Genomic DNA, 21,852 nt, shown 5'->3' on the forward strand with positions numbered 1-21,852 from the left:
TTTTCACACGCCAAGGCAAAAATCAGTCGAAATTTGATAAAGTTTTCAAGCATGTTCATTATACTAATATTTATTTTATAATATTACAATAAGATTCTTGTAGATTTTTATGATTGAGATATAGTCAGTACTTAAATATCAATTTAAAGAAATTAAGTATTTTATTTTCAGTTTAGACTAGATGTTTTCGCACTTATTATTCAATTAATAATATTTTAGAAGTGTATGCTTTCTTAACAATATTTAATTTTTTATCCTTTGAGTAAATGTTTTCTTTGTTTAGTAATTGTTAATACCTGTAATAAAATACATTTTTATTTTATTTGTTAATAATATATATTAATAGTTAACTGTTTTTTGAGTGATAAATATACTATGTGCTAGACACTAATTAGTTGACAATAATATTGTAAAATAACAGTTTAGAAAATATGTACAGTAATAGTAACATTAATATAATAATTTAAAATAAAAATTATTTATGTAATCTGATTAAAAATTAAATGCAATTTTATTTAAAATATTCTCGCAATAGTGAATAACGTGTTTTTGTCCTTAAACTAAATTATAGAAAAACAAAATTACATTTAAATAAATAATTAGAATATTATATAAATATGAAGACACTTATTATTATAATATATATATATATTATAAATAAATTTCAAGAACACGGCTTAAAATAATTTTTATTAATAATATAATATATAATGAATTAAATATCATAAATGTTTTGTTATTTAACACAATTAATTAGATAATTTAAACTACTTAATAAAGAAGATTTTGTTCATTTATTGAATTACTTGTAAAACTCTAACATTTAAGTCATAATCTATTTTGTCTATGGGATAATAAGTTCCAGAATACCTAGGTAGATTACAGACATAATAATACTTGATAATTCAATTTTAAATTCATTTATTTTCTAAAACCAAATATAGCTACTGTTACGTCTAATTTTTTGTTTTAATTAATTGACTACAAGGTTTAACTGATATAATGTTGGCTTGAATATTTATTTATTCGAATTTGAGATATTAAGTTTTTGTTTTTTCATTTTTATAAAACAAGATTTGTAAATTTAAAAGAAATATACCTACATAACAAATATCTAAATTTTCAATAGTTAAAATATTTTAATATGATTTATTTTAAATTGGAAAAATAAAATATATCTTTAGACTGAGTTCTTCATTATTTATAATTTATTATATGTACTAAACAAATTGTTTTATTAATAGGTACCTTCTTTATTTAACCGACTAATTTGTAACAATCATAATAATACAGTTATCCGTATAGTATAGTCTTATAAGTATAATTAAAAAATTAAAAATCTATCAAATTTTGAAATATCTTCTAAGGTTAAAGATTACAAATTTTAGTTTTTGATATTAATGGTAGGTACTCTTGATTTAAGTTTTAATTACGATGACTAAACTTAGAATACAGCTTGTAGGTTTACCAAATAAAGTATATTTAGATATATATATATATACTATATAATACTATATACTTATAGTTCGATAGAGAATTAGAAATTAATATCCAAATGATAAGATGTATAAATGAAAGTATCTAATTGACCATTTAACGAATTTTTTTGAAGACCTCGTATACCATTATTGTCTATAAATTATAGATAGTTAAATAAGGTTATACATAAATTAAAGTTGAAGTTAAGCTTTAAACATTAATAAATATGGAATTACATCGAAATAATGAATTATCATACTACGTTATAAAATATGAACGGTGAAGATACTTGATTTAAAATCAGAAAGTAAATAAAAGTAGAAGTAAAAATTAGTCTACTAGGTATTGTATATTTTCTTTTATTATCTGTTTTTTTGGTTTGCAACTCTTAATGGCTCAAAGTTGGTAATAAATAAAATGTTGTATTTAAATTTTGATCTAGAAATAATGACCCTGAAACATTTGTACATCTTGAAAGACAATACTTCCGTTTTTGGAATTAGAACACTGAAAAAATACACATGATGTATTTACGAGTCAATGAAACCATAAACTGAAATTTTAACTATACCATACATCTTTATAGTGTTGATATACTTATGTTTTATTTTGTATTTGTTTCCATACTTCAATTATACTATTGTGCAATGTGCACACTTTACCATGCAATGGACTTATAATACGAATTGCTGTTTATTATGGTATAATAGTTAACGACTCACAACACTATTCTCTTAAAACCAATTTATTTAGACAATAATTTTTTATAATTTTTTTTCAATATCTATGTTTTCAGATTTTTAAATATATAGTATCACTTAAATTTTCATGAGATTATGAAAATTTATATAAATTATAGTGTTTTAATACTAAATAAATACTTTAATATTATTTTCAGATGGAGCATTCACCATACTCGCAAAGTCCGAGTCCATCATCGTCATTAGTAAACTTTCCAACACCCACAAACTTACCAGATATCAGATTACACAGACCATTTAGTCAGGTAAATATTATATAATGTATAATATAAAATAATTAATGATAACAGAAATTCTCAAGTAATAATTTTTAATTCGTAAAATGTAACTAAATTACAACACTACATAAGTGTAGGTACATATTATAATATATAGCTTATCTTTACTTTGAAGTTTAATAAATGAGAATATTACCACTCTAAAATAAGTACTTAAGGACTTCTCGAGTTCTAAATCGACTTAAAAATTATGTAATGTATTGATAACTAGTTAGATGTCAAATATAATAAAACATATAATAAGAAAATAAAAGAAGCATCTACCTATTTTGTTTAATATTAAAATTGGCATTATAATAATTATATAATAATAAAAAAAAATTCAATTAAATTCAAGAAAATGAACTAGATAAAGTAATGCGATTATCATTTTAGTCTTATAAATTAAAATAGCGCCGTTTATTATGTTTTATTACGAAGTTATTTTAATATTATGTTATTTTACGTTTTACTACGGTAATTTATGATTTTACAACTGCATATTCGAAACATGATAACATAAAAATAACTGTGATTAGGAATCGATATAAGACACACACACACACACACACACACACACACACACACATATAAGTATTAATATATGCCTAACCTATATAGGTATTTAGAACAATTTGTATGTACAATTAAGGTATAAAATAAAATAAATTAAACATATTATTAAAATATTATGGTAAGCTACCGTATTATACCGTTTTCCATATAGCTAACACATAAAAACATGCTTCTCATTCATTTGTATATGTTATAGGTATAATTTATAATTGATAAATTGTAATATTGATTAGGTTAATCGTAATCTTGATATATTCTTACTATTGATTAAAAATATTCCTGAGTCATTTAAGTTACTTCAATATTGATTTAAAAAATAATTTCAATCAAATCATTCAAAATATTTAAAAGTCTAATTAACTTACTTGAATAACTAACTGATTTAAAGCAGTTTTTTTTTATCCTTATAAAAGTTAAGCATATAAAAAAAGTTTAAGTTTTCTTAGGTAATTTTAAGTATAAATTACAATTTTTTTTATATGCATTTAAACAAATACATGACCTAATGACTGTGTCAAGGTATTTGGGGAAAAAAAAAGGTAGGTAGGTACCTAATATTATTGTCAAGAACTTCTCAAGTAGGTATTAAGATACTAGATACTTATACCTAAATGTTGTTCAACTTGTTAAATCACTATAATAATTAGGGCCTTAACTGTTGATAAGATAAATTAATAGAATGAAAAATTATTATATTTTATACTGTTAAAATACTTACTTTTTTATGAACATGTAAATGTTCTATTTGTTTTAATTTATATTCATAACATAAAAATATTATTGTTTGATGAATAGAATGTATATCTAAGTACTTAATTTTACAAAAATAGTATAATTCATATAAGTGTTCTCTCTTTCTATATATGTATATAATGTAGAGTATACATTAAATATTATGAAACATTTTAGATTAGTGTTCACGATAAAAAGTATTTAAATAAAAAATGGTGTTAAAATCGATCATTACATAATTAGTAGGTAGTGTAATTGGTTACCTATATATATAATCTAATGCGTGCAAGATAATGCAATGCAACTATTTTGTGTATCAAACAACGATAACAACTAATATCTTATAACGATGGTAGGTATATAATTAAGTATAACAAGTGTAACAATATTGTTAAATATTTCAACTTACGCCAAAAAGTTGATAAATTAATTTCAGGTGAAAATAATTTTTTTTATTTCACAAATTATGATATGATATCTATAAAACTATTAAGCTTTCTGGAACTTTGAAATAACCCTCTTAGGTATTCAGTAAACTGCTGTACAAATCCACAAGGATTTATCCATTTACACAAGGTTACAATCATGCACATGTATGTTTTATGTAAACATTTGTGTTATTTCCATACAAATAGTATTTGGTTTGGTATGTGGCCATTTGTTCTGGCATTTTTATCTTGTCGACAATCCGTAAATCTTTCTAAAACTCCGTTCACTTTCGCCGTTGTTATCACTGGCACAACATCTTCTTTCTCGTTATTTTGCACAATATTCGCGGTAATCAATCTTGTCCACTGCATATGACCCGCCACCCTATTTCGCGTTCAAATAAAGCAACTACGAACGTTCATCGTTTCCTTAAAATAGGGAATCCTGAAATACAATATTGAAACACTGTAGGTATTGACACTAGTGGAGTATTCGTACTTTATCAACTATAAATTTATTAGTTAAAAATTAGTATCCACGTAAAATAGTATGCACGAAATAGTAATAATAGGTGGATATGTATACGTGTTTTATGCAAACTTAATTATATTAAGAATTTACATAAATTATTGCTTGAAAATTATACTAATAAATTACTATATATGTTCGTTTGACATCATGATAGAATCATTAAGATAATTGCATTTTGTATTAATTATAATAATAGTATTTTCATTTAAATTTACAACACACAATAATTGTTTTCGGTTTTGATTACAATATTTATGGACAAATTACGTTATAAATTAATAATGAAAATAATACTTTATAGATTTTATAAGGTTGAGTTAGTGCCGATAAATTGTGTAGGTAAAATTCAATTTTATCTTTATAATTTAACATCATTGTAATTTGTTGCTGATTAATAAAACGCTTGCATAAAACACAGCTTGTCTGCATGTTATAGTATTGTGGCTGATGGTCAGTGTAAAAAAAATCTAATAATAAAATTGTTTACGTAATGACAGAATTAAAATTTAAAATATTCATTGTGATGAATCAATACTTTGGCAGAAGTTATATCAAAAGTGTTACAATGCACATTGGTATAAATTATTAAATTATGTATTGATACTACTATACTATAAGTTAAATCCGATTTCGAACGAGCGTGTAAGTTTATAGTAAAAATAAACGAACATAAGTAGGTATAAAGAATATTAGCTGATCTATGAGATTTGATTAATCGGATATTTGATTTGTATATTATGAGTATACTGAATTAATTAGTACTATTGAAATTAAGTGCTTTAAATTAATTTTACTATACATATATACGTTATATATACATTTGTTATATTATAATCTATGTATATGTATATCCATATGCAACAGTAAATTTATAAAAATTTGATTGTTTTAATACAATTACACATAACTGATTATGATTGATATACAAATAATTAAAAACTTTAAATCACGAATACACTTTTATTTTAGAATATAATTTTTTTTTAGTACAAACGTTTGGTTTTTTTGTGTGAACATTTTGATTTTAATACAATTTTAGACACGCAAACACTAAATGTGTACACTTATCTAATATTTTTTTATTGTACTAAATTTAATTTAACGGATTATTAAACAGTACATAATTTGTTTATTTTATAATAATATTAAGTATGTGTTTCTTAGAAAATGATATGCAGTTTTATATAAATAATTACAACTAAATACTATTTATAATTATTATAATCGTAGAATAAATTATATTTGTTTTGTATTAGATTAGAACCTAACGCGTAAATACATTTCATAGCAAAATTTGTTTATAGATATTACATATCTACATAATAATTTTTTTTTCATTAAATACATTCACAACAGCTATAATTATTAGAGACAACAGAAAATAGTGTTAGTTTAAATACTTAGATGTGAGTTACAATACATTTTATATATTGTTATGGTACATTTATTACAAGATTAGAATATACAGATTAGAAAGTTTGAGATATTTGAATAACTTGATTGTAACGGTAGAGCCCAGACTGAGAATTACTTAGATGTTACTAGAAAGGATTATGGCATTTAATTATACGTATATCACCGTGAGTTGTCGCCACAGATGTTACAGATGGCTGGATTTTTCCTTAACATAATATATTAGTGAGCAAGTTTGTGTATTCCATCCTGAGTCAGTTGATTATTGTTTCTTGCCTTCTGGAAAGGTCGTTGTTGGGAGGTCAGCGAATAAGTAATCTTTTGATACAGTTTATTTCGGCATATAGTTCTTATCACTTTTTTTAAACAAAAGTCGAGGGTATATTATTTGCAAACTTTTTTAACATTTAGATAAGATAACTCAATATAGGGAAAACTGTAGAGGAAACATGGGTGAGTTTAGCATATTGGTCAGCTTTATTATTATCAGCGATTATTATCCTGGGATCCACAAAAAAAAAGATAGTATTTTGATTGACCTATGTTATGGATATTTCTTGCAATATCGATTAAGTGGTAAGTGTTTTGAATACTGATCAACACTCCAAAAGAATCTTTGAGTATTAGGGCTTGATTATTTTCCACTGATTTAATTGTTTATTTGATTGCCTAAGTATTGTTATAAGACTATTGCGTGTTATATATATTGAATATTTATTTAATAATTTTGATTCAATTTTAGTGTCTATGCATATGATTTTTCCTCTAAATTTTTGGTCTATTATTGACCCGTCTGTAAAAATTTAAGCGCGAAATTGGGTTTAAGTTATAATACTGTTGTAATCATTGTAAATAAGTTTTGAAAAATAAATTTTCTTAAAGAGTTTATTTTTGATAAAATAAACCTAGGCGAGAAAATGATAATTTCTTATGAAATTATGCATTCTAGATCGATTTTTCTATTTAATTTTTATAAATGTATGCATTTAAAAGGTTAAGAAATTCGTAGCACAGTTTTTGAAATTTTGGCAGTAAGTTTTAATATTTTATTATTATTATTATCGTATGATTAAAGAAAGTATTCTTGCAATTTTTTGAATAATATATATGGGGTTAGATTAAAATGCTCCTATTGAAAGTTATATCCATATACTAGAGTTATTGATAATTTGGGATATCTTAGTTACGTTTCATAAAAAGTATAAATGAATTACGTATCACATATTTGTCGGGTTTTTCATGGTGAAATAATAAGGATTTTTGAGTCCTGATATTATTTTTTAATATAATAGCTTATGCAATATTTTAATAATTTATAAAATACAATAATGAATGGATTTTTTCCCAATTTTTGGTTAATAGCAGTTGTAATTAACAAGTTGTCGTTTATCGCCATTATAATAAATCAAAAATTCAACCTTTATACTATGGTATCGGTTAAGCTTAGTAAATAATTAATAATATTAATTACACAATGTTTTAAATTTACCAAGCTCGTATGAAATATTTGAATAAGTATAGTGTTAAAACTTTAGTAGTATACATTCACAAGCAAGTATATTGTAAAATAAATTTATTATTTAATTAATAATAAGATGTTTAAGAATCCTTGATTAAAATACACGAATACACCTCTGATCTTCTAAGATGCAATTTGTGTGTACCTTTTTTATTACTGCACATACATAATTATTAAATATTTCATCAAATTTGGCGTATAGTAAATTTAAATAATCAACAAAAAGATTATAAGAAGTATATTTGATGAATATACTTCGAATTACCTAACTTTGAACGGATGAAACTTCGAATTGTCACGTTTTAGAGGACAATTTTTCCAAAATTCAATTTAAAATTACCAAATGTACTTAAATGAATGGTTTTTATTCGAATTACCGCGAGATTTTTAAGAGAATGAGCATTTACTTCGTATCACCGAAAGTTTCAAATTATCGGAGGTTTGAATTATCGAGAGTCGACTGTATAAACATAAATAAATATAACGAAATATATATTGATGGTTTTTTTTTTTTTTAATTATCTGATTTTATACCCTGACTGAGATTTTATTAGTTTTTATTGAGATTTGTGAATAAAAAAACAGATTTTTAATAAGATTCTAACTTAACTTAAAAGTTTATTTGTTGAATCTTATAGAAAATGTTTAATGGTTATGTAATTGTTGTTGCTACATAATATTATAAAATAACTGGCGTAAAGTAATGGAATAATAGGTTTTGATATTTACTTAGTTATATCATTAATGACGATCCTAAAGAGGTTTCATAAATTTCTAAGTTTTGAGATGTTGCAACTTACATTTCCTTATATAAATTAGTCAAAGAGGAGCTTGGTGTTTTTAATTGAAATATGTGGTCGTGTAAAAAAATTGTGTATTAAGTTATGTAAATCATCTTTGGATACTATTCTACTATTTTATTTAGTTTGTGTATTATTCTAGCAGGGTCATAGACTTTAACAATTTTCAAAGCTAATCTTACTTAGATTTTGTTTTTTCAATCTATTTCAATCTCACTTTTTATAATAATATGGTTATTTGATGTATTTCTATTTTGTCGAAGTTATTTCATTCTATAATGAAAAATGTTATTATTTCAAGGAACCAAATTAAACAGTTATTTAATAATTTATATTGTTTACACTCTATGTCTTTTCAAAATAATTAAACCATCTTCATTTTGTATGTATAGTTTGAGTTTTTCTTAACTTAATAGTTTCAAGAGTTTCTAAATTGTTGTACCATTCAATAACATAATTTATTTGCTTAAATATTATACTAAAAGAATAGTATTTTTAAAATTTTAAATTGATTGCAATAGATTGGTTGTTCTTAAAATATCTTGAGAATTCTTTTAAAATACTTAGGCAATATAGAAAATGATTAAATAATTATTTGAATTGTCTAAAAATTATGGGCAATCTAATTGCATTGATTTTTAATAATGACTTATATATAAATAGTTAAAACAAAATACAATCGCTAAGTATTGTAGCTGCATTTTCTAATACTTAATTATTTTTTAAGTTGATCGTTAAAATACTTTTAGTGAAAAAAAAATATATATATATTTAGTTAAACCAATTAGATTATTAATATTATTTACTTTTTTCTTTTTTTAAAGTTGTAGTATAGAAAAAATAATACTAACAATGGATTAATATTTTAAGAATTTTTAGACACTTGAACTTATTCAATTATATAATTACATACTTATAACCTAATTTAAACTTAATCTAAAATATGATTTATAAATTCGTTAAAAATAAAACACACAAGGTAGTCTGGAAGTACTGTGCCAATAAAGCGTAAGATTATACTACACTGTATAGTAACTATAGACCAAAAGGTATTTAATTGCCATGTTTATTTATAAATTATGCTTAGAAAAAAAAAGTGAAATGATTTTGCTTTATATTTTACTTTTAACATCGTTAATATTAGATATAATACACAAACAAATATGTTAGATAGTTTTCAAAATGAACATTGGAGTTTTGACTTCCAAGTTTACACATCATTACCAATATAGTATATTATATATACATTTATGCAGAGTGCCGATTGGATAATTTAATACTTATTATTTCGAAATAACGAAATGTATCAGTAGAGTGGCTTTCTGTGTTTTCTTATTTTATGTTAAATGATAAATTTAACTAACACACGTGAATGAGAACTCATGATAGACCACAGTGGCACATTTAAGAATTTGTCTTACAACATGACATTAATTATTAATCTGAATCCGATTATATCAAACAGGTAACATTTCTCAATGACAAGTTATCTTAAAATTGTAACATGATTAACACAAAATACATAATATACTACCTTAGAAGTTAAATGTATATTATTCAAAAACAATATTGAATATATACTATAACTACCTACTGCATTCAAGTATAAATGTATAAATGTGGTTTTAATTTATATTAAAATAAATGTTCATTTACGTGGTAATTGCATATTATTACTTATTAGTTATTATATTATAGTATTATTATCATATTTAACATCTTTAGTACAAAATCAAACTTTTCATTTTTTAAAACTTATCTTTTAATGTTTTCATATGGCGTAGTTTTGATAAACCAGTGACATGCTAATAATACCAATCAATTCTTACTTGTAATTATTATAATACTAAAATCTAACTTTTCCGAACAATCTTGAATTGGTAAGAATAGAATCAAATATGTATAGGTATTTTATGTACTTTATAGTATTATATAGTGTACCCATTTAGAATATTCTAGAATTATTTTTTTTAAATTGACATTAATTGAACATTTTTCGAGCATTAATTATTATTGTTATTTTATATTCGTCGTCGCTCACCGTCAAAATATTTGGAGGTCAATTATAATACGGATGGGTGTGTTTTCTGCATTGTATAAATACCCATCAATAAAGAAATATTTTCTTGAAATTTATAAAAAAAAAAATGTTTTGAAAAAGTCAATGGGGGACCATTCCCCATAAATTTGTCACTACAACATAGCTGATCATCCTGTGCATATGTCATATAGACACGCATCATAGTAGGTAAAAAATGTTATGACTTTTAAAAAAAACGTTTTGTTTAAAACCGTGAAACTTAAATTAGATTGTCTTTTAAATATCAAAAGTATTATGAGATTGGCATGATTAACAAACGTAATAATGTAATATACGAGTATATAATATATAGGCACAGTGGCGTAAATTGGACCTAATTTCTATTGGTATAGTGGCATATTCTCAGTCTATTATTTCTAACACACCAATAATCCAACTTCCTAAGTAAAATCCTTCTCAATAAACTATATTTTTTCCCATATATTTCTTTAAATAATAAATAAATTTATAATTATTTATTTGATAATCAAAGAATTATGCAGTTACTATAGATAATAATCTAATTATTTATGGTGGTTACACAATTTTAGAATCTAAATAGAGATAATAATTTGATTGATAATGTCTAATACATGCACGAAAATTACAATTTTGTTCTTGTTTATGTATATATTATACAAAGAACCACAGTTACAAGATTGAAAATAATATCATGGTCCATAGGTATACAAATTTCAATGAGTTTCTGGTGGTGCAAAAACATACCTTTGGATCACCATATTTTAGATGTGGTGGTGAAAGTGCTACATTTGCACCACCTAGTTTTTTCCACTGTATAGGTATATAAAAAAAAATGAAAAGCTGTTAATATTTTCGAGGTTTAATATGATAATATAATAATATGCAAATGTCATATATCACATGCATGATATCAGCCCCGTCACGATTACGTGTATATCGTTGTTATGTGTGTCAACAGATGCACGACCTCAAGCACCTACACATTCCGTTCAATATGAGGTTCATGGAAAATTACCCGGCGCTGCCCGCGCACCTGCTGCATCATCTGCAACCGCCGTTCTTGCATCCGGCGCTGGACCCACGGCTATCGTTTTCGCCGGCGGGTGTGTTCCAACCGCTTGGCTCGCCGAGTCCGCATCACCAACACCCGCACCACCAACATCACTCGCACCACGCGGCCGCTGCGGCCGCGGCCAGTCTCAAAGGGTTCACTTCGGCGTTCGCGCCACCGTCCAAATGCTACAAGATTGACGACAAACAGACATCGCACGCCGAAGGAGCTGCGCAACAACAGCAGCAGTCGGGTTCGCACCAACAGCATCATCAACAACAACAACAACAACAACAACAACAACAGCAGCACCAGCAGCAGCAGCAGCAGCAGCAGCAGCAACAGCAACACCAGCAGCAATCGGTGCCTCCGTCGTTTCCGTATCCGCCCAGAAGGAGTCCTTGTTCACCGGGTAATATGCCCGTATCGCCGCCGACGTCCAACGCCACCGCGACAATGCACCAGCAACACAAGGACGAGTGCTCGGACAGAGACACACCGAGTTCCGGCGCGATTTCCGAAGACGGCAGGATGATCAGAAGTAAGTGCATTTATTATTATACTCGTTTTGTCAAATAAAGTTTATACATAAGTACATAACAGTCGCATACAGACGAGGCGCGTTATACGATTGCGCCTTTTTTACCTACAAAACATACACACCACGATTGTGTTGCATTGTTTACTTTTATGTATGTTTGATCAGATATGACATCGATTATACTACAACGAGTATTTTATATTGTTTAGGGTTTTGAAGAAATTCACAATTATCGCCCTATAATTTTTATAATTATTTACTTATACTATGTTAATACGTATACTTACATATATTATAGTATAAAACATATACATACCATATTAAAAAAAGTATATAAAAACTCCACTAACTACGTAAACATTATTTTTTCTCATTTACTAATAATCCATAGCCGCTATACAATATCCACTATAGATCGTAATAGTATTTGTATAGATACTATACTATAAGTGAAATTTATTAGCCAACAACATAAAAAAAAAATGTATGCACAATAATTGTGTTGTTTTTTTAAATATTAAAAAGTAAGAAATGCTCAATCGTATTGTACTATGCAATTATTGTTATACCATCGCGCGGCTGTCGGCAGCAACTATTTCATTTTTCAACAATAAATGATATGCAACATTGCGGAGTATAAGATTTGATAGGTATAGATATTTTTTGTATAATACACGTGTAATATTATATCCATCTCCCATTTTGGATGCAAATTATTTTTATGATGATTATTGATTATCGCAGAGGCGTTCTGCAGTGGCATTTATAGGATATGACTTAAACGACCCTTGTTCCTTCCTCTTCATAATTATTTCCACTGAGCGGGTTTTCATTGTCATGTCATACGTGTTGTTACAGTTATACGTACAGGTTATCGTTAACAATAATAATAAGCAATTCAAGGGTGAACGAGAACTCGGAAGTGAATGTAATATTATGCACGTACTTGTATAGAGAGATAACATAATGTAGTCGTATCGTCTCGTGTATAATATGGAATTAGCGACGTAGTGCAATTTATATAATATATTTTAACGACCGACTCCGTCCTCGAAATACTCCAGTAGAAAGCCGATATTGTTGGTCTCACAGTAGGTAGCAAGTATTATTGGTAATGGAAAAACGATCGATATATTATAGCCCTATAAGCAGTTATACCGTTGAAAAACTCATGTCCCTAGTTTTAGTTGTTGGTGTATTAGTCTCTGTGGTATATATATGGTATAACGCTTGTACCGGATTCTGATCATTGTTATTATAATGTCTGTGGTTTTAGTATACCTGATTAGTAGGTGTTTATGTGTCATGGTTTTATAAAAAAAATTATGTGCTGTATAATTTACTCAGTGCACTTGGATTTATATAATATATTTTATATGCACTGCGTGAATCTTGTTTTTGCAATCACTTTTCGGGTGACAGTATTGCGTGTCACATTATATCGGATTACAATTTCATAATAATATTATAATATGTAGAAGAATTTAACGTTAAATATTAATATATTATACATTAAACAAACATAGGCAAGACATACTTAAACAAAAATAATAATTATTAAAAATTAGAAGTAGATAGCATATTTCATGAATGATTTAAACTTTAAACGGTTCTCATAGCAGTTTAGAAAAAAATATATTTAAATGCGATATACTACGTAATATTATACATACAACATTATGTTTTCCGTTAGTGATTTTGTAGGTAATGCACTTTTTTATAACACATATAGTACGTACTTTTAGAGTTTAATGGTTTGTTGAAGAAAACGCGTATTGTAGGAATTCACAGATAATCTTGTTGTTTTGTGTAAAAGTTTCCGGTAACGAGATTGAAGGGTGAACGGGTATAGTGATGTGAACGGTGTGGAGAGGTACCGCTAACAAGCGTGACATTACATGCCTCATCAATAGCACATGTGTCGCCGGGAAACTTTATTATAGGTTAACGTCAACTTTTGAACGCAAACTATTACATGGGTACAATTTACCCCTTTCTCGGTACAAAACTTCTATGCAACTGACTTCCGGTATCCCTTTACCGGTATACTGACACAAGTGGCTAATATTCTAGGTCGTTATGCATTGTAACAAACAAAAACAGTTTTCGGTAGTCAGTCTCTTGTAAACTGGACACGATAACGGTTTATAATGACCGTTTTGATAACCACATTTGAAATTTGACTGAACCACTGTGTCGCTGTGTCGAAGACTTTCTTCAATATATTATGCAATCTATTCTGTTCTTACACAGTGGTTGACGAAAACTTATACTTACGCTCAGCTGTTGTTCATAGGAAGTTTATAGCACTGCCAAAATAATTATTTGGGTGAAACCCGGAAGGCTGCGCGTGTAGCAAGTTCTCATATCGAGGTACCTCTATTCACTTATAAGGTACCTGACATATTAATATTTTATGCATAAAATGTCTGAAATCGAGAATTTAAATGAGAATTAGTCCCGTATTCCTTTATCTGCTGGGAACAACTTTACGAATTATACAAGTCGATGTGTTATGAGATATTATACTTAATACACCATCTCTCGTATACGCAAATTAGTAGCCTTCATTAACATGCAGTTATTAAACAATTTTTAATACTTCCCTATTGATGCAGCAGTACATAAAAGTGTATTTGAATACTGTTTGTTTGTATTATTTTGAACTTTCTGTATACCGATATAATTGAAATCTTTTGTATTAATAGTATTATCTGGTAATAATAGTTGATCTTCTTTGGTATACGTAATATTAAATAGGTACACTATTAACAAATGCGATCACTAATCACACCAGCATTATTGTAGTTGCTTATATTTTTATGACGATTATAGTCTGTTTATCATATGTTATTCAAATGAATTATACGCAGATTAATATTTAAGATATCTTCTACTTGAATAAACTAAACTCAAAAACACTATAAAATCATTTGTCTAATAATATCAATTGATTAAAATTAAATACGTCTTATAATATAATACTTATATGAAGTACATTTATGAATACTTTTAATAATTAAACGTATTTTAAATTAATTTATTAAAGATAATATGGTCTAAAAAATTTTTTTGTGAATATTTTTATGATGATTTGGTTAAGTAATGTAAAAATAAAACACGAGGTACACTTTTATTAAGAAATAAAATACTTATATCAATTTTACCAGTCATTATCGGCAAACATGAATTCTAAATTGTGCAAACATAATATAATGTTATGTAAAATAAAAATGAATTCGGTAATTTTAATATTAATTCTGCGTATAATAAACGTCTATCTAAGCGCTTGAATTACTATAATACTTATTATATAATATAGTAGGAATAAAAGATTATCTAAAACAACAAGAAAAATCATAAATAACTTAATCCAGCTAATCCTGCTTATTATTTATATATGATGGAGTGTTATCTTTTATTTATACTATTTTCAGTAACTTGTAAATTAGTTATACTATGCTTGATATACATGTATCTTAAAATCAAATAATAGACAATTTCAACATAAAGTCACTTTAATCAAATTTAATCATGTAAAACAAGTTACAAATTTGATAATTATATTCAACAAGATTAACTATTATTATGTTTGTTAACTAAATCTACTTGTATAGCATAAACACTTAACTGCGGATAATAAATATATTATACAGTCATCAAATGTGTAGTTTTAGATAAAGTTCTTAAGATTTAGTGTTCAATTATTTTTTTATGAGTAAAGACATTATTCATATTTAATTGGGTTATAGTTTTTTCTATTTTGAGTGGTTATGAATAGATTATTGTTTTCAAGAAAGTTATTGGTTTTACTGTGCAAAATTTGTTTTATGACTTTGGATGTAAAGATGTATCTAAAAGTTTTATCCCATAGAATAGATATATTTTAAAAATTCCTGATTATTAATGAAAAACAAAATATTTTTTTAGTATCTGAAGTTTTTCAGTTAAGGAATTTGGCATGATTGTATTTTGGTTATTTTGTTGTGATAAAAAAAAAAAAAAAAAAAAATGAATCAATGAATGATCAAAAAGATTTTTCAATTTGGATTCGAATGTTTGTTTTAGTCGAGTTGTTCATCGTCTTATAAATAAATATATTTAACAAGAATTTTCGAAAAATGCCCACTATTCTTCAAATCTTTACAGTGTTATTTAAGAAAAATTGTATTTGTCGCAACATCTATAAATTATTAATTTTAGTTATTTATGTCTAGTAAATGCAATTTATATTTATAAAAAATAACAACGGTGTACTTCAAACTGCCCCTATAAAGTTAATTTTATAAATTATACGATAAAACTAATACCCATATTACAATAAAAGTCTCTACACGCAACAGCGTTTAAAATTCATCTTGGGTTGTTATTATACAGTTATTACGATGTTCACAACAATATGAGTGCTTATACTTGTAAGTTATAACTTATAATCAATTACAAAGGCGGGCATTAACTAGTTAACAAGTTTAAGCTTATTAAAAATTAATTTTTTACTTTAACTATTCCATATAATTAGTTAGTTACTTTTCTAATTAATTATATTCACTAAATTAGTTATACCTAGTATCCGTTTTAATAGCTAAGCTTTGTTTAGTTGAATTAAAAAATAATATACTAAGTTGATATTATGTTTAAAAATATCAGTAACTTATTAATAACTAATGAATTATTTGTTTAATTGTTTATTCATTATGTATATGGTTTTAAATAATAAACAACTAAATATTCTTCGATTTAAGTTAAAACGTGTAACTGTCTAAACCACTATAGCTGATGTAACAGAAGTACATTCGAATTTCTTATGAAATTATTAAAAAATTCTTTGTGGAAAGGGTAGACTATGGCATAAAGTATAAAATCGTTATTTTGCATAAGTACATAACACAAAATAAGTATTCAATACCCAGTGTTATAATATTAATTATCATCGTACAGTTTTATTGCAATCAATAAAACATTAAATATATTGCATGAATTTAAATTGCAATAATATATTATAGTAATATTATATCTAGTTAACAGATGTAATTATAAATACTTATTTCTGTAGTCATCATGGTCAATAAATTAAGACGATACTATTCCATAACACGACAAAACAGTAAGACAATTTTTAGTAGGAAATTTAAATATCTATGAGTAGGTTTCTTAACTTAATTAACAGATTATGTGAATCATTGAAAATTATTATATAAAGTAAACAGTAGTCTAACTGTCTGTATAAAGTTCAAAATATTATCTAGCAAACTTTTAATCATTCAATTTTAACGATGAATACCTACTTTTCACATATTTTTTTCTATAAATTAGGTTTTAATCGTTTAAGACAAGAAAAAATTAAACTATAAACGACTTAAATTGGGAATATACATTATATTTTATATAATTGATGTATTTATATTGAGAAATACATTTATCAAGATTTCATAATTTAATGGCATCTATTCTAGTATTCGAGAAAGTTTCTCAAAAAGGTTGCTTCCTTAAATCTAATTTTGTAACATTAATTTTTACTTTTTATTTCGACGTCGTTTTGTTTTTATGTTGTAAAATATAATTTTCTTACGATTTAATCTTACCATTTCAATTCACTCGTGTGTTCATGTGTACCTACACACTCCTGGTTATTGTTCTATTGTGCAATAAGAAAAAATATGTAATAAGATAGAATTTTAACAAAATATTTAATTATTATTAAAAAGAAAATTTTAATACTCTTGTATCTCGTGTTTCCTGTGTATTATTTTAAAATAATGAATCAGCTAGTTTTCAATTTAGTAATTAAGTTAGCGATTTGGTTCATGTATTAAATTATACTTTTAAAGTTAAATATATTGTTTCATTAACTGTTGTCCTAAAACTTAAAATTCTTAACGTTTCATCAATTTCGTCAAATAAATAAATTTTAATATTTTCCACGTGTGCCTAAAAATAAATATACATTTTGAGATCACCGATTAACGCGAGGTTTAAACTTTGTGTTGATGTTGTACCCTATATTATATTGAATTTACGATGTGATTGAACAAAAACAAGCAGTGGTATAATATGTAGTGTACCTATATAGGTTATAGGTCATATTGAATGTGTATATAATGTGATTACAACATATTAAACGTATATTAATATCATAACATTCATAACATATGTTAGGCGTACTGTATTATGATAATCAAAGGTAGACATTAACTAGTTAAAATGTTAAATGTTTTCAAATGTTTTAACTTCACTTATTAGTTTATTTTATATTTAATTTAAGAATTTGACTAGTATAATTTGCTGTTTAAATAACTGAGCTTTTATCGGTTGATTTAAAAATAACCAATCAAGTTAAAATTAAAAAATACTTTCGAAGAAAATTTATTTTCATAGTTTTAGACATTGATTACTGTATACGTTGTTTTGAATTAAAAATCCAACACTATAATTTCTGATAAGTTTCTTGATAAAATAATGTTATGTATAGACACGCACAAAATATATATCAAAATGTTGGTGTTTATTTTACCAAATTATAATAAATAATTTTTCTAAATTAAGTGATTTCGTAGTGAATTCAAAATGTTTAAAAACAGTTTTACGTCAAATTTTTTTTTTAATATTATAATAAAGATTTCATGGCTTAAAAATTTTAAAACCTTATTTTTATTTTTTTTTTTGGAATAAAAAGTTAATATTGATTGTTAAATTATTATTTGTAATGTGTATATAATTTGATCATTATATCGATTCATAAATATAATAGTCATTATATTCTGAGAAAAGTTCAATTTAATATTGTTTATTAAAATCTTTGTAATCAGAAAGAGTATACTAAGTTCTAAGAGTTCTTATACTAATTTACTAAAAACAATAATAAGATTACATTTTTTAAACCGTGGTATATTTAGTCAATATAATTTTCCATATTTATTTTAAACCTTGCGAGTTAAATTTATTGTATGTTAACATTGTTCGCTATCCTTGCTTAACGATCTCCGTGTTTACTTAACTCGAGTAATTTTTTTTTTTTTTTGTGACCTCGTCCACTGTTGACAATAATAATAATATTATTAATAATATAGTGTCGAGAGACACTTGCATACTAACAGGTGTCGGCGTGGCAGAGAATACCTCGGCGGCCACTTGTAGCGCACGATACTCTAAATTAAACATTACGCTATACTCACTATAACTGTTGTAACGGGGGGAGTCGTAATAGCGGCGGCGTTTTTGACGGACGGTCGTCTTCGTCGCTCGGCGGTTTGGTCGAACACGTCGTTCCATTTTTCCCGCCTCGTTCGTATTATGGACCGGAACGACGACGACGACTCACATAGTGTTGATAATAATAATTATTACGTTGTTTCACGGCGGGTTTTGCATAACACTGCAGATAACTACGTGTGCGTGTGTATGTGTGTGTGCGCGAGCGGGCGCGCGCGAGTTTGACGGCGGCAGAGCGTCCCAAAGGACTCGTGTGCGCAAAACATTAAATTGTCAAGCACGACGACGACGTGTAGTGTACACAATTACACACACAGCATCAGATGTATATTTTACAGTTTACTTATATATTATTATATTGAGTGTGTGTGTGTGTGTAAGATACTTTAATGTTAGGTCACTATATGTGTTTATATATAATACATAAGCATGTGTGTAAGTTGTGCGCATAGTGTTTGGCTATGTATACGTATAATATACTGGGCAATCGGGAGCAGCGTGTTTTATTCCACGTTTTGTTTTATTCACTGCGTTTCATTTTCCTTTTTTTTTTTCGTTGTTTTATCCATTTGTTACGTTTAGTTTGGATTTTTTTTTTAATAGTATTCGCGCGGCTTCGGTCTTACAATGGTTTTTAACAAGCTGTGGGTGATGGAGAGTTCTCCGCATGTCGTGGAATGTCGTAGAATGCTAAACGCCGCCGCCGCCACCACTGCCGCCACCGCGACCACGGTCATGTGTGATGTCGTCGTGTACTTATATATATTATTATATGTAATAGTAATATATATATATATATATATATATATATATATATATATACCTTTATTTTATTATCGTGTATTCTGTTATTGAATCGTCGTACTATGCTGTGAGTACATCTCGATTTTTTTCAACGTTTTATTTTTATTTTTTGACGTCTTACTCTTAATAATATGTATAATATTATTATCGTTGTTGTGTTTCTCTCCCCCCTCCTCCGCCACTAGATTGAAAAGGTTTTATGACACGGACAGAATATTATGTCGACATTAAAAACTACTTCCTAGTTCCTACCTCCGTGTTTCATTTATTTTGGACTTGTTGAAATCTTAGACTCGAGAATATACCTGTTCATCATGTGCAGCGTTGTAGTACAGCTGTTAATTATCATTAATTATTCGTGATTTGACGAATAATATTTTTACATGTAGCATTATATTTCTTTTTAACCTTTTATGTCTGATTTTATATTTGCGATAAAGGTTTGCCTTTTTAAAAGTATATAAATGTATTAATTGTATTGACTGAAACACAAAGTAGGTTTCGACTATAATATTTTATACTCATTTTCATACAGCATGATCATAAAAAGTTTTAACCGATCGTCTGCTGGTTTGATAATTTTCATTTACGTTTTTAAGTTCTTTATTATACGAAACGAAAGATGTGACCATTATGCATATGTGTTTTAATACAAAAACACAGGTTATGTCTTGTAGATATTCGTTATTTTTAACAGTCCCAAAATTAAATATAAACCTAGTACCTTTGATTTCAATTTATAAAATATTTTTTAAATAATCAAAAATTGATTCCATTTAATGATAGAACCTTATTACTAACTGAAGTTATTAATCATTTAGGTTAATTTTTAAGATAGCACATCACAAATGTATTTTTAAATTCAAAGGTTGAATTGTAGTATTTTCTGGTGAGATAATAATTTTCTATAAAAATGTATTTATATTTTTTTCATATTATGTGTGTTAATTTTATCCCTATTGAAATTTAGAAATAGTGCATTCAGCTCACCTAAAGTCTACAATTTATTATTTACCATATTACTTATATCAATATAAATAAAAATAATACGTATTTCAAGTTATTGTTTTTTTTCTATAAGAACAAGAATTTTTATGAAATAAAATATATTTGAAATCTAGTGTTCGTAATGTCCGTATTATAAAAAAATTAACTTAACATAGCTATAATATTAATTAGCTGATAATAGTTATTACATATCATTGAGAAGCAATTCATTTGTTAAATTAGAAATTATTTTTGGAAAAAAATTACTCAACTCGTTATGTAATTTAGTTAAAAGTAACTGGACTTTTAATTTTTTAACTTTTTATGTCCAGCATTTATACATCCATATTAATAACAAAGATTCGACAAAGTTTTACTGTTTTGATTTGTTCGTACCTAAATACACAACATAATTGTATGTTTTAAATTATTTTTAAAAGTTAAAACTTTTATTATACCAATATTTACAACAGTTTACATCTTAATTGGTGAAATGAGCCATGAAATTTCATGGTGTTTAATTAAGACCGGGGATCACGGGTTAAACGAAACGGATTACAGGCTCTTTATATAACAGGATTTATTTAGTGTTACCCTCTTCTTACCATTCATTGCAATTTGGAACACCATGTTTTGTGGATCTAGTATATATGTCTTGTCATCGGTTGCCTGCCAACCCTATGAATTATGCAACGCATGAA

General features: G+C 26.3%; 1 protein-coding gene across 1 annotated transcript in view; it reads left to right on the plus strand.

The window, feature by feature from the left end:
- Window positions 1–21,852, plus strand: part of LOC112596771 (protein Teyrha-meyrha-like) — a 141,741-nt gene that overhangs the window by 3,284 nt on the left and 116,605 nt on the right. The window contains exons 2-3 of the mRNA XM_025342552.1: window positions 2,378–2,485; window positions 11,518–12,151. Coding sequence (XP_025198337.1) covers window positions 2,378–2,485; window positions 11,518–12,151 — 742 coding nt within the window. The remainder of the gene's footprint in view (window positions 1–2,377; window positions 2,486–11,517; window positions 12,152–21,852) is intronic.

Source organism: Melanaphis sacchari, unplaced genomic scaffold, assembly GCF_002803265.2.
Source record: "Melanaphis sacchari strain LSU unplaced genomic scaffold, SCAv2.0 Contig34_pilon_pilon, whole genome shotgun sequence".
NCBI lineage: Eukaryota > Metazoa > Arthropoda > Insecta > Hemiptera > Aphididae > Melanaphis > Melanaphis sacchari.